General features: G+C 43.5%; 1 protein-coding gene across 3 annotated transcripts in view; it reads right to left on the bottom strand.

The window, feature by feature from the left end:
* LOC126517543 (DNA polymerase eta-like) overlaps positions 1-14044 on the bottom strand; it is a 37336-nt gene that overhangs the window by 12957 nt on the left and 10335 nt on the right. For 2 of the 3 annotated variants that reach the window (XM_050167284.3, XM_072285445.1), the window contains exons 5-8: positions 13431-13582; positions 10584-10687; positions 3687-3806; positions 1042-1165 (exon numbers count right to left, since the gene is read on the bottom strand). In XM_050167284.3, coding sequence (XP_050023241.2) covers positions 1042-1165; positions 3687-3806; positions 10584-10687; positions 13431-13582 — 500 coding nt within the window. The remainder of the gene's footprint in view (positions 1-1041; positions 1166-3686; positions 3807-10583; positions 10688-13430; positions 13583-14044) is intronic. The other variant, XM_072285444.1, reaches the window with a different exon arrangement.

Genomic DNA, 14044 nt, shown 5'->3' with positions numbered 1-14044 from the left:
GTGGCGTCAGCCTGCTATCGCGAGAGAGACGCGGGACGGGCGCCACCGCGCCGCTTTGCTGTTTTTCTTTCTCTCTCTTTCGGAGCGACTGTGGCCGACGCGCATGAAGCAGCTAGCGCCATCTTGTGGCGCGCTGCGCCAACGTTGGCTGCGCCTACTCGTGCGCGGGCGGGGCGAGACGCGCTGCGCGGTAATGGCGGCAGATACGAACTTACGGAGGTAAACATCGCCTCGTCTCGACATCGTTCGTTTCAGGGAACTAAGCAACGCAAACGTTACGATTATTTGGCACGGAAAACGCCGTCCAGACTGCAAAATTTTGATCGTTATTTCCGATATGCGGTGAATAACCTATCGTTATAAATGTTTTTTTTCCCCATAGACCTAATGCATAAAATGACACTCTCATGTCGACCCATCGTTATAACCAATATATCGTTATATGTGGTATCGTTATAAGTGGACTGCACTGTACTACGCAATACACTAGCAGCGTTTTGTCTGGAATTTACTCCTTAAGTGATTCATTTTCATGATTTCACTTATCTTGAAATTCCACTTATCTAGTAATTTCTGGCTGTTACAACGTTAAGTTAACAGGTTTTTATATATACACATGATAAGCAAAACTGCCAGCACCAGAAGAGATTTTCACCACACACCACAGAATTTTTAAAATTTAATAACTCAGTGCATTTAAAAAATACTACTAATGATAAACTAAAAACATCACTCGTAGAAGTAACTCCGCGTAGTGCACAGACAAATAATAAACACACAACTGCTAGCCGACAGATATGTTATTATGATAGCAATGCCATGAAACAACATACAAAATGTTCATTAAAAAAATAACGTCGAATGGCAAGTGACATGCGAAAAGTCTTAGTGACTGTTTCATCTTCATTATGTTTCATAATTAAATAGCCTGTTCAGCTAAGCAAGCAAGCTCTTCAGTACTACCTTCATGTATTTACAATATCTACAGTTCATATATAGTATTGGCCCCTATAATGGAGGGGCACAAAGTGACAACCTTACCTTGGTTGTTGTGTCAAGGGCGAGCTTGCCCCGGAAGTTCTTGCCACAACCGATGGACTGGGCCAGCTTGCGGGGGGTCACTGGCTCAAGGTCAATGCCACGAACAAGCTGATACAGCCATGTACTGGAAGTGTAAATGTTTCCATGATTTTTTCCTAACCATGTACTATCGGTCATAGCATCGCATGAAATTCATTTGTTGACCTTTCTCTTTAAAGAAACAAAGGAATCAGGTGGGAGTAACACGGCACAATTTGGCACCCAAAAGAAATCGAAAAGTGCCCCAGCTCTCAGAACAGGCTGGAACCTGTGGCAAACTGATAAAATGTGGTTGTTCACACAACTCAAAAATTGGATCACATGTGATTTGTACCTTCGGTCTCCTGCTTTACATTCGGTTTCAAAATAAGATGAAATTGAATCCTACAATTTCTCAAACTTTTTTTTAAGACACTCAAATTAATGAAATCTACTAAAACTGAACTGTCATGCAATCATGTACTCCCTGCCCTGGTTCGGACAAGCTGGGCTTCCTGCAGCCTTGTCTTCTGTGCTGTTATTAGAATGCATTGTAATATAACCCACATTAAGCGTGGTCACTGATATGTTTCCGCAAAGTAATCCACATATGGCCTGGTCACGTAGGAAGCAATCACATTCACTTGTGTGTGTCCTCGCTGTTACTGAACAACTACAATTAAACCTTAATAGAACAAACTTAAATATAATGAAATACTTGATATAATAAAGTGTCCAACTTTTCATAACTTCTTGTCAATAGAACACCATGTATTTTGAACTTGAATATAACGGAGTATGGTTATACGCGATTCCAATATAACGAAATTTCACTGTCCCTACATAGAAATACTCAGGCAATAAATGAAAACTGCCACATACACAGATGGTGAAATGGCAGTTGAGCACACATTTCCTCTTCTACGTAGCCCAGCCAGCACGGCTGTCAGCGCGGCTGAGCGTGTGCGCGCATCATCTTGGAGCTAATCCACGGTAGGCGCAAAGCTTTGGCGAGCCCAGATGGCTATGGTTTGCACTGTCTTCTCGTGCATTTAGCTATGGAGGTGACATTATCTTGCGTTTCAGAGGCTCGTTGAAGCGAGAAGCAGACAAAGTGTTGGCTCCCCTCTGCCTGCGTTGTTCCGATGCAGGACACTATACGGCACGCGGGCGGAATGAGCACGAAAGCTTCGCAGGCTTCACTTTGTACCGCCAATGTGAAGGTATCGTTAACACAGCATGAAACGCTATTTTTGTTTGCCAACTCTCAAATTTAGCAAAATGACATGTCTTTTTTTCCTCTTGGTTACTATTTTTATTTTTTTGACTGACCGATAATTCAGAACGTTTGCTGCCCTTTTCGTGCAAGAAAAACCCAGCGGCGACTGTACTTGATTGCTTAAAAGGACGAATTTCAATAATAACAAAATTTTGATACAACGACGTAAAGTGCCGATTTTAGTGACTTCGTTATATTGAGGTCTAACTGTACATCCAATAGCTTGTACACGGCTGCGGAGCCGGCGAGGTCGGTCAGACCATGTTTAGTTTTTTCGCATGTTTCATGGCAGGAGAAATAGGAAAGGTGGCGGTGCCTTGGCTGCAGCCGCACCAGTTTAAGAGCTGGCTTTCGTTTTCTAACACGTGCCTCGCATTCCGTCTCAGGCTGGTGGCATTGAGGCTGCCACACAGCAATTCAATGTGAGCACCACCATGTCTGTAATCGTGCACTGTGCTCCCAAAGCAGACGGCACCTAGAACCACACGCAGCCAGGCTGATGCCTATTCACCTTACGTGCAAGGAGGAGAACTAAGTCGTGCAGTTTTAAAACTAATAGCTCTCTTTGGCTTCCATGAATGAAGGAAGGGTACCTCACCAGTGGAAAGAGCAGTGCTGCAGCGAGTGCGCAACCCGAGTTGTGAAATGTCAGCTGGCTCTTTGAGATCCTCCCTCTACCATATCCAGAGGACCTTGACCCCAGAAGCCTACAAACGCTTAATAGAGAGAAAAGAAAGGCTATTCGCTGGCTTCGGTCTAACCGTTGTTCTCCCCCTGCCACAACCAAAACTTTCTCGGGGAGACAGCTCACTTTGCGGGGCTCCACAGACCAACTCCCATCTCATTTCGTCCATTATATTCAGGGCGCCGCAGGGCACCTCCAGTGCACACACTGTGGCTGTTATCCCAATAACGTGCATATCTTATGCATTTTCCCTACTTTCCAAACATCCCTTAAAGCCTCACTGTCGAAATGCCTTACCACCTTCTCCCCAGTTCCCTTTGCAGCTGGCTCAATCCCTCCGCTGCCCTGCCCTCCCTGTAATCTTCCAGGAAACCCTGGTATCACATATCAGGGCCATCCTGGAGCCATGAGGAACAGGACTAAGTGATAAACATGTTTCTCTCTCTCTCTCTTTAAGATGCACATGTTGCCCTGCAAAAACATTGTGGTGCTCGAAAGCTTAGACGCTGTGGCTCTGTGGCACGCTTCACCAATGCCTGAGCTTACGGTAGTGGGGCATGTTCATCGCAATAGTCTGCCACATGTCTCTTGCCCATGTACGACTTTTCGTTTTGGCAGCTCAGCACACTTTCATTAAAACAGACTCCCACAGTCAGGACTCACCCCGTCTTGTGGCCAAAGGAGGAGGAGAGCTGATCCTGGGAGAACCGCAACACATCGGCCACCACTTCCACCTGGAGGAGCTTCTGAATGTCTTGGCCCAACTTGCCACCAAGCTTGCGCCTTTTGTGGGAGCAGACATGAGGAAAAAAAGCACATCACTACTTTCTAACTCTTTGCAGATTGGATTGTCAACCTATGTTGAGCAGATGGTGGTCAACCAGTAAAGAGCAGATCTAAACGCTCTTAGAACATAATGAAAGCAGTTCACGTGGCAACCAAAGTTACTGCCAACCACAAAATCACACCGTGTATTATTTTCGGTGAAATCAAAGTGAAATATCAGACAGAAAGTACACTGCAAACAAGCTCAGTAAAGAAGCTAGCACTGAAAAATATCATAGCTAGTACCACATTACTTTTGTGAGTGACAGTTATGTGACATGCAAACGCAATAATAAACAGTTGGCAGTTGGCGCATTACTGTGTGTATATGCATGAATATGCAGTAAAACAGACACTTTTAATTCTTCTGCCCTTCTATTCGTCATCCCCTTAAGGAACGACCCTCTCAATATACTAGTAGCTGAACCTAACAAAGTAAAATTATATCTCCACCTAAACACACATTTCTTTAAGTTCTTGTCTGCACTTATGATCTTGTCTTTTTGCTCTTATGGTTTTTGACTTTGAATACACTTGATTCTTCATTGTTCAATTATTAACGAAGTGTTCTTATGATTTATATAATTGTATGGCTGTCTATACCTGTAAGGTTTTTGGAATAAATCAATTAAAAGCATATTTGCATCTTATTTTTCTGCTAAGTAAGAAAGAGCAACAATAATGGGTGATTAACTTACCTAATTATAGTTAGGTAACAAAAGTAGAAGACTTATTCTGCTATTTCTTTCTTTAGTTCAGTCCTCCCCAGCTATCATTTGTTTCTCAACAGTAAAGGCAAAGGTACTCCAAGAAGATTCAAGACCAATATCCATTCAGGAAGGCTTCATAGTTATTTTTTGAACTTAATTAAGACAGTAACTTATGGACATGTGTCAATTTTGCAACACACAATCATCATCAAAAGAGAAATGCTGGTTAATAAGCCTCATTCTGTCTTTGTTGCCACCAGTCTGAATGCATATTCACACTGGCAATCGACAGATGTTGGGTAACCAATTCGGACTGGTAACCAAAGGGTGACTAATGGCAGCTGCTGTTCACACCGGTAAATGTGACCTGCCTGTAAACACACTGAAATGTCTTGCGATTGATGATGTTCCCACCTAGTTGCACCACTGTCACAGCGTAAAATAAGCGTCAACATACACAGACATCCTGTTCCTGCCCCATTGATCAGTTCAGTAGGTCTGTGGCTACAGTCGCGCAACTGAAACATTAAGCAGCGAGTGACTGATCCACGACATCCGCTTTTCGACTATTTGCAACCAACTTGGTCACAAGACCTGTGCAAGTCATTGGTGCGAATGATCCCAACTGTATTAACTAACCCACAGATACATTACTGAGGCACCACAGGAAAAGATTAAAAGGGCAGTGAAGTACAAGTTAGTTTAGCTTGGTGAGGTATCTGTGGGAGACTCAGTATGCAGTTATATTTGACCAAAAACGGTTTTTCATTATCAAAGAAAATCAACAGCAAGGTTGCCCTTTTTTTAAATTTTGTGCCCAAGTCACAATGTTGGTGATACAAGAAAAGTTCCTAAAAGCTCACTGGAGTTACTATGTCGTTTCTACATAATGCAATATAATCCTTCCTCATCAATAAACTAATAACTAGCCCTGGCCAGGTGGCCAAATCTCATTAGCAAGAACTTCAAGCCCGTCTTTTGTTGCTGCATATTTTCTGGCTTCTGCTTAATGACATCTTGCGTCCTATGTATAACTGGAAAAATGTTGCGCCTCCGGTGATAAAAATAGGTAATATCAGAACAGCTATGCTGCATTTGAAGACGGAATAAAACGCAGCTTGGTTCATTGTATCAATTTCCCTGCACAGCTCCCACTGATCGCTCTCCCTTCACATTGCTCTGTCCGGACCATGTGCAGGAGTGTTGACGCCCTCTTTTTGTGACCCTCTGACTCAATGAGGGCAGCGATGGCTTCCAGAGCAAGACCTCTCATATCACCAGCACAGCTTACATCAATCTAAGAATGGCTCATCGACGTCACACACTTACGCACACTATTTCACACTTACGTCACAAAGTGAGCTAAAATGGTGCTGGAAAAAAATTTATGCAGAAATTCGGGAGGTTAAACAAGGCACGCACATGACAAGACACATGCAAGAGTTGCACAGTACAGCTCTACTGTGGTACAACCTATCGGCTGCTTCATTCACACTGACATTACACATGGGCATACAATGTAACACAGTGTAACATGAAAAACCACCACAGCAGGAGTTTAGGGAGTTCAATACAGTGCTCATCATACAAGGAAGTTCAAAAATTTAATTTGGAAAGGTAACTTGAGCTTAGGAAAGGGCAAACAATACGTCCAGGTATGTGTGACATTAGAAAATGTAAGACTCGTTCACTCTTACGATTACGGTACATTCGAAACCGATTATAAAGAACTCAATATTTCCGTGAAAAGCGGTCATTGGATGGGTAGTTCATTACATGGGAACTCACCCTTCAAAGAATTAAAAAATTGACAACACCAAAGCTGGCGTCAGCAACAATTTGACACCACTTCACTTATTTCTTTATCATTTTAACTTCAGTATCTTCATTCTTGTTCCCAACATGTTCCCACATCTGGCTGCAAGTTTGCATTAAAAAAATGTCATCTAAAGAATGAAATGCAGTTGCTTAGCTCTTTGAAAATGGCGCCTGGCCAGTTCTGATTACCAACAATTTCGTAACTACAAGCGCAGCAACGACAATTTTTCTTCAAGAGCTTGTGATACATTTGACTATCAGCGGGACACAAGTGGATTCTACATACAATCAATAGCGAACTGTTTTAGTTGGCTGGAAGCATGAACTACTGGGGCATGCCGGCATTTTGCAAAGATCTTCCTGTCATGGCCGCAACATCAGCCACATGAAGAGCCGTGAAGTAAAGTTTTCTATGTCGCTTCGGCCGAAAAAGTATGCGGTTTGTAAGGTAGAACACCATCGCAAACCATTATCAGCGACAACGTACACAAACTGTAGAGGAACCAGATTCAAAATCTGGAATATTCGTGCACCCTTAGTAATATCCAATAACACTTGTGGCAGCACTACTGATGAAACAAGAAATTATTCCCACACAAAACCTTATTTCAAGTTGAAGAGGAAGTTAAAAACAACTGAAAACCCACACAACAAAGCTCATTATCGCTGCCCGACAGTTGGGTTCAATGTTAAACACTTTCTTGGAGTGGTTGTGGCCATGAACCACACTAAATTTCCACCTGGCCCTTGCGTTACATCTGGAATCTCTCACATATGACTTGAACTACAGAATCATTGTGCAGCCTTGTTAGTTGTAATTTTCTTGGTAACTAGTCATCTTCTGACCCAAAACTAATGTTGCAAAACCCAGTAGAAGTGCCATACAGCTTCTAAATTGATTCAATTTTTGCAATTAGTGTCCCTTTAACCCTTTACAAATGAGACATAAATACTAGGAAATGTTGTTTATTTTCTATCTGAATGTGCAAAACATATTGAGAACAAGCATATTCAACAAGAAGACAAAAATATCTTGCGCAAGCTTTTCCAGCAATAGGTAGGAAACACCAGGCAGGAAACTGTAAGTAGACTTTACCTAAAGCCACATGTGGCTTTATTTAGCATTTATACAGACATCTGTCATCATATATGAACCATAGGCGCAAATTTCACTAGCTTTACATCAGGTGTGAAGCGCCGCTGCAGCCAGAGGCGTTGCATCACTTTGTTTCCTATGACTGTGCTGTCAAAATAAAGCCCGTCACATGCCAAACTTCTTCCTGGTCTTTTGTTCTTGCTGTAAACCAACAAATGGCCCTCGCTTGCAGCATTGGCCAAAGACATTTAGCCAGAAATTTCATACTCAATACCGAAACTCGGCAAAAAAAGTTTTTTATTGGTACGTTGCCTGTCTGCAACTTCAGGCGTACTCGCTACCTCTCTGGTCCGAAGGATTTTTCCAGCAACCACACTATAACCAGTATTTCGTCTCGCGCGGCGGCTCCACTATAAGCAGTATGCGTATACCAGGGTGTCTACCAAGTTGACATTTTCAATTTCCCTTAGTTTTCCAGATTTTCCCTGAGTGCCTTTGCAAAATTCCCTGAGTGATGCAGAACTATGTTTTATGTCAAGACGGGCTGAAACCATATCACCCGATGCTGTCACTCTCTAGTAAGCATATGAACAATTTTAAGAAAGACAACTTAGTCCAATTTTAATACTAAGGAGTAGTGTTTATGTCATTCAAAAAAAGAATAGAAGGCAGGAGTTAGTAAAATGCACCGCAACTAAAATGTCTTCAAAAAAAATTGCAGATCGAGTCGAACCTTCTCAAATACAAATAAAAAGGAGATGCATACAGAAGCAAATATTTTCAAATATGAGCTATTTCTATCAACTGATAGCAAGCTCAGTGGTATGAGGCCCGAACTTTGTCACAATTGAGATTTTCTCTCAACAGCTCGTAAGTCAACCTCAACTGTCCTCACATACTCTCAGCCTGCGCATGACGCCTCAGTGTTGTGTTTCACTGCTTTAAAAAGTTTATTTTGGTTTGGCTATTTCGGCATCAGCCAACACTTAGTTTTTTGAGCTCAAGCTCCTTCAAAACGGCAGCAGCACGCTTCCTTTCCTCAACAGCTCGTAAGTCAACCTCAACTGTCCTCGCATACTCTCAGCCCGCGCATGACGCCTCAGTGTTGTGTTTCACTGCTTTAAAGAGTTTATTTTGGTTTGGCTATTTCGGCATCAGCCAACACTTAGTTTTTTGAGCTCAAGCTCCTTCAAAACGGCAGCAGCACGCTTCCTTTCCCGTGACAGTGATCCCAACGTACTCTGACTTACTAAATTACCATAGAGGCACGAGGATCAGATATCCCCCGCCTCACAATACACTCACTCAAGAACAGGCAGTTTACTGGCGAAAGCTGCAGACAGGAACGTTCCCAAATTTACATAAACTATACAAAATGTTCCCAGGTCAATACAGGGACACATGCCCGTGGTGTGGCGCAATACCCACACTTTATCACGTCACGTGGGAGTGCAATACGAATAAGGCATTCCACAAAATAGAAAATCCGAGTGCGGAGCAGTGGGAGAGCGTGCTCTCCAGCGGCGACCCTAGCCTCCAGCGGAGGCTGGTGGATCATGCCCGACGAGCAGCCACGCTCAGTGGTGCCCTGGAATAGGGGCGCCAACCATGCAGGCCGGAGATCGGCATCAACCAATAGAAGATGAAGACATCCGGCCCGACCGCTGAATTACTCTTTCTAGGGCATTAAAGTTTACTTCCTCCTCCTCCTCCTTTCCCGTTCATTCCTCAATGCGTAGGTTCTTTCTGTTCTTGTCTGCCTTCCGCCACTTGTTCCCCCCACGGACCATTTGAAGCATCTTCTTGGTCAGATGCACAGTCCACGTCCGATTTTTCGAACTCCCTAGGGGCCGCAAAAACGTCCGAAAAATCAGCCGGTTTAAAAAATAAATGCATGTCATTTACTGTCCTTAAGGGCTCAATCCGCCACAGGCACATTCGAAAACACTCTGCAGGCCTGTTGGTACACGTATTAGGCATATCGGTGCTCGTACTGTGACAGGAAATACCGGGTACACGCGTGCATAATTAAGGAATATATACTGTGTCCCGTGGCAACAGCCCCTTCCATGGCTTGTTATGCTTCACTGCAATACTTTTGCGTATGCGTCACCAAGTAACATTTCTGTACAGAGGCAAAGCTGACTTTTGGCATCCGGCATTATGCAACGCACCGTGATTTCCAAACTTCTAAGCCAATCGCGAGGACCACAAAGGCGGAGTCCGTGCCATTTCTGACAGCAGCGAATCTTTCAATAAAAAACGCAGTACCCAACGGCAAGAAGCCCCACAGCGAACGTCGAAGCAGCTAGGCCTAGCGTTGCAGCAGTGGTGGCTACGGCTGCCAGCGGATCTGCGTGTGAGGGCGCCGGTTCAAGGCGGCGAGGTAAAATGGCAGCGGTGGTGGGTTTGATTAATGCCGTTTTGGACTTGCGGTCACGGCAAAACGTCCGGAAAATCGGACAGCGAAGAGTTCTTGCGTCCGAAATTTCACATGTTCTGATACGTTGACTCTATGGGGTACGTGGCGGTGCCGCGAAGCCGTCCAAATTATGGGGAATCCGGAAAGTCGGTCGTTGACTGTACAGTGGCAACTCCTCCAGCCGACGACAGGGCATCAAAGACGATTCATTACGATTCCTGTCTGTTACTTGAGCCAGCATTACCGCGACTTTCGATTTTTTCAATAAAATTACAGCTAATTCTCCCTGATAGAGGCACAAATTCCCTGAGTTTTCCCCGAGTTTTTCCAGACTACTCAAAATCCCTGAGAATTCCCGGTTTTCCTGGTTGGTAGACACTCTGGTGTATACACAAGTTCCATGGGAGGGTGAATAGGGGTTAGAAAGAAAATGCCTTATATCCAGTCCTTCCTTATAATCGAATACGTTATAATTGGTCTGAGCTGTAGTCCACCTTTACCAAAAAAAAAATGACGAGGACCAAGCAGGCACTATCAAAATCCATCACGTTACTGCAAGCTGGTGTGAGAACAAGTTGGCAAGGCCAGTTTCACTATTTTTCATTTCTGGTTTACCAAGCCTCGTGCCACAGTAAGGGTGGCTTTATTTTTTATATTGTAGAAGGGTATTTTACTAACACAGAACTCACAGCTTGTGAACAGGAAGCGTGGCAAACAGGACTGGCACCCCTGCCTCAGTCAGGACTGTTTGCTTGTTGGGCTTGTGCAGACCACAAGCCAGTTTCGCCAGCACCTGCATGCAACCAACCGCCCAACCATCTAAACACAATTTTATTCCTATTAAAAGCAAATCTGTTAACACTGCCCTGAATATTCCCAGCTACACGAATAGTGTGCCTTAAGACGATCACTCTTCATTAAAATGAGGTTCCACTGTACGACAACAAAACTCTGCACAGACAATTCGTCCCGGGTTCGAGTCCCGGACCAGGACAAATTTTTCTTCAACTGAGACACTTTTCTTTCGAGGAACCCGTATGGGTTTCCTTTGTAGCATTTGCTACGAATGGGTGGATGTCTGATTTTCCCTTTATTAACAGACAATTAAAGTACGAATTCTTTATTTTGGTTAACCATATACAAGCGTCCTTCACAGGGGCACATTTGCTGATGTCGCAGCATATCCTGATTGAAAGGGGACAAAGGTAGCTCGTTGATAAATCATCAGAAACATTCAGATTTGTGCTCAGCCATACGCCTATGTGGCGTACGTTCAGCTGGTGTGTCCACTTCATGTAACATAATGGTATCATGCCTTCAACCACTTTATATAAGAACCTTCTGAAACTCACTACAAAACTCACTACTCACTACAATCTCTCTCTCTCTTTCACAAACTTTATCATCATGATCATTTGCGCGACGACTTCTTTCAGTCACCCCCTGTCATTTTCCTTCGCCGTGATCACCCCTGCAAAGTCAAACGCCCAGCTTGCCACTCGGCCCATTACGCACAATCATTCATCCCCAAAACCATAGCTGACTGGAATAACCTACCATTTGATATTGCCACTGAAGTTAACACCGATCAATTTCATCAAATTCTGTGGTCTGATATCAGAATTTGACGTCTCTGTGCGTCTTTGGTGTTAGCTATTTTTTTTCAGGGCTAATTTAATACCTTTGCATCTTGTTTGACATCGTATTGCAGTTTTTTCTCTTTTTGTGTTATCCTTGAACCCCCGGTGTTTCAATTTTCACACTTCATTCTTATCTTTATTCGAACTTTAATCCACTTCCAATATTGGTGTATGCGTATTTTGTTGTGTTCTTACTATGTTTGCTGAATTGTTTATTCTTATTTTTTTTTCGCATATTCTTAGTGTGTTTCGTGTGCCCCCCCTATGTAATACCCTCTCCTAGAGGGCCTTTAGGGTATTTGAATAAATAAATAAATAATAAATAAAAAGAAGAAAACACTTCGCAGCTCACAAGTGGGGCCCATACACATTTATGTACAGCACATTTCTACAGGTGCTCAAATTTTCCATGATAAATCTAGGATCCCCATTTCCCAGGTTGCTAAACACTGGAGCCTGAGCACATCTTATGAAAGTCCCTCCCGTCTGCAAGTGTTTAACACCACAACAAGTTTGTTGTTCTTTTCTGTACTCAACAATGGTCTCATTTGAATTAGTTGGTAAACAATTACTGCAGTGTACAGTCTAAAATTGCATGCAGGACGTACAGGGGTAAAAATGACACACAGCTACAGTAGACTTCCGTCAATTCAGCTCTGGCTAATTCAATTCCAACCAGAAATGCCAGCCAGAACCCACGCATTTCTGTGGGCCCAAGGTTTCGTTATTTTGATCCTAAAATTGGCCTTCGCCGAATAATTTGAACTTGGCCGGTCAGCAAGCACGTGGCTGACCCCTATGGAGACCCAAATAGCAACGTGGCAGTGTCTGTCTCAGCGAATATTTGGGGACAGTGAATGCGCCAACACATGTCATCTACCATCGAAAACACCTATTTTATATAGGCCCTAGGAAGATTTTCGAGCATTAACCATAGCTCACAATGTCCAATTACGGTATTTACCCTAATCTAGCACACGACGTTCTGTATTTTTCCAAGAAAATTGGGCCGAAAATTGCCAGCACGATGCAATCGGAACCTGCAACAAACCTCGTCAAATTTGGTGCAGTGGTAGCCGAGAAAAAAGAATTCCCCTTAGACATGTATGTAGATAGGAGCACCCGAGCTAAAGCTTCCTCTTAACAACGTTCATATGCTTTACCACATGATAATGTATTGCAGCAAAGTTGACATTTGGAAACTGGCCACCATTTTGCAACAAATATATTTTTCTTGCTAAAAAATTGGGTACGTGTTAGATTTCTACACTGTTTAGGAGCTTTAGTGTATTTTCAACGTTAGTGCTTTACTTTAGACACACAGGAAGTGGGCGCGCATTTGATTCGGGGGCATGTTAGAATCGGGCAACAAGTGCCAAATGAATCAGTGGTGCGTTTGGGCATTTTCCTACATCTTATTAAATTCAACCTACCGGATAATTCAATCAATTTCATCAGTCCCGTAAGAGCCAAATTAATGGAAGCCGACTGTACGCCACACATACTGGAAACATGAAGGTGCCCAAATAATTTGTTATTCGACAAATACTTGTGTCCACAAATTGTGGTCGTAATATTATGAAGTAGCTAATCCGAAGAAAGCGATGCAGGTCAAATACAACTGCACTGCAACATGCACGAAGTGAGACTTCTGTGACCGCGCTACTTGCGTATCTTCCACAATGTTGCCTGCTATGCGTGAAATGGAGTACACAGACTGTCCAGACCAGAGGAGCGATGACACTGCTGTGAGACAATAATAGATTTTCTCTGACTTCCCTGATTTAGCTCATACTTCTGCAAGAAAAGCATACGAAAACGAAACTTTCACCACTGAAATATTACATGTGTAAGAGGCCAGATAGCGAAAAGAAGGACCAGCAGTGAGAAAATGACCTTGTTGTGCGCAATCCCAGCAGAGCAGCGAAAGCCAGTCTGAGCGAAGACAGCCGCCCGTATCTGCTCTGTGAGCGCAGCCGCTCGTGCCAGCAAGGCATCCGGACAGTCGGGGTCTTCAATATCGGACAGCCACGCCACGACCTCAGCTTCTGCACATGGCAGCAGCAGCCAGACTTCACACTCCGCCCTCCGGACATATGAAATTCACAGTGAGCAGCTTGCTTGCACCAATTACAGCTTGAATACACTTGAGAAGAACTAATCAGAGCTTTGACCTTGTTGAATGAGTGGTAAGCTACACCAAAAAAAAAGAAAGAGAAATCAGCAGACTTCAGCGATTCCTCCTGCTCTTCGCTCATTTACTGCAACAGCAACAGGTTCTCACAGTGAACAGCACCACCTCGTCAAAAATAAGTGCGTTGTTTTATAACTAATTTCTAACTAATAACTAACTTCTCTGCAAAGCACACCTCCACCTGCTGTGGCGTTTGAAACACAAACACACATGCCGCCCTACTTGGAATCTGTGTGACATGTGAAAGCTTACACAAATTACCAAACGAATGTGTTATCCAGTTAGTGCTTATTTCTTACTGGCAGCGATAGCGGGC

Source organism: Dermacentor andersoni, chromosome 11 (genome assembly GCF_023375885.2).
Source record: "Dermacentor andersoni chromosome 11, qqDerAnde1_hic_scaffold, whole genome shotgun sequence".
NCBI lineage: Eukaryota > Metazoa > Arthropoda > Arachnida > Ixodida > Ixodidae > Dermacentor > Dermacentor andersoni.
This window is presented reverse-complemented; position numbering and strand designations above follow the sequence as displayed.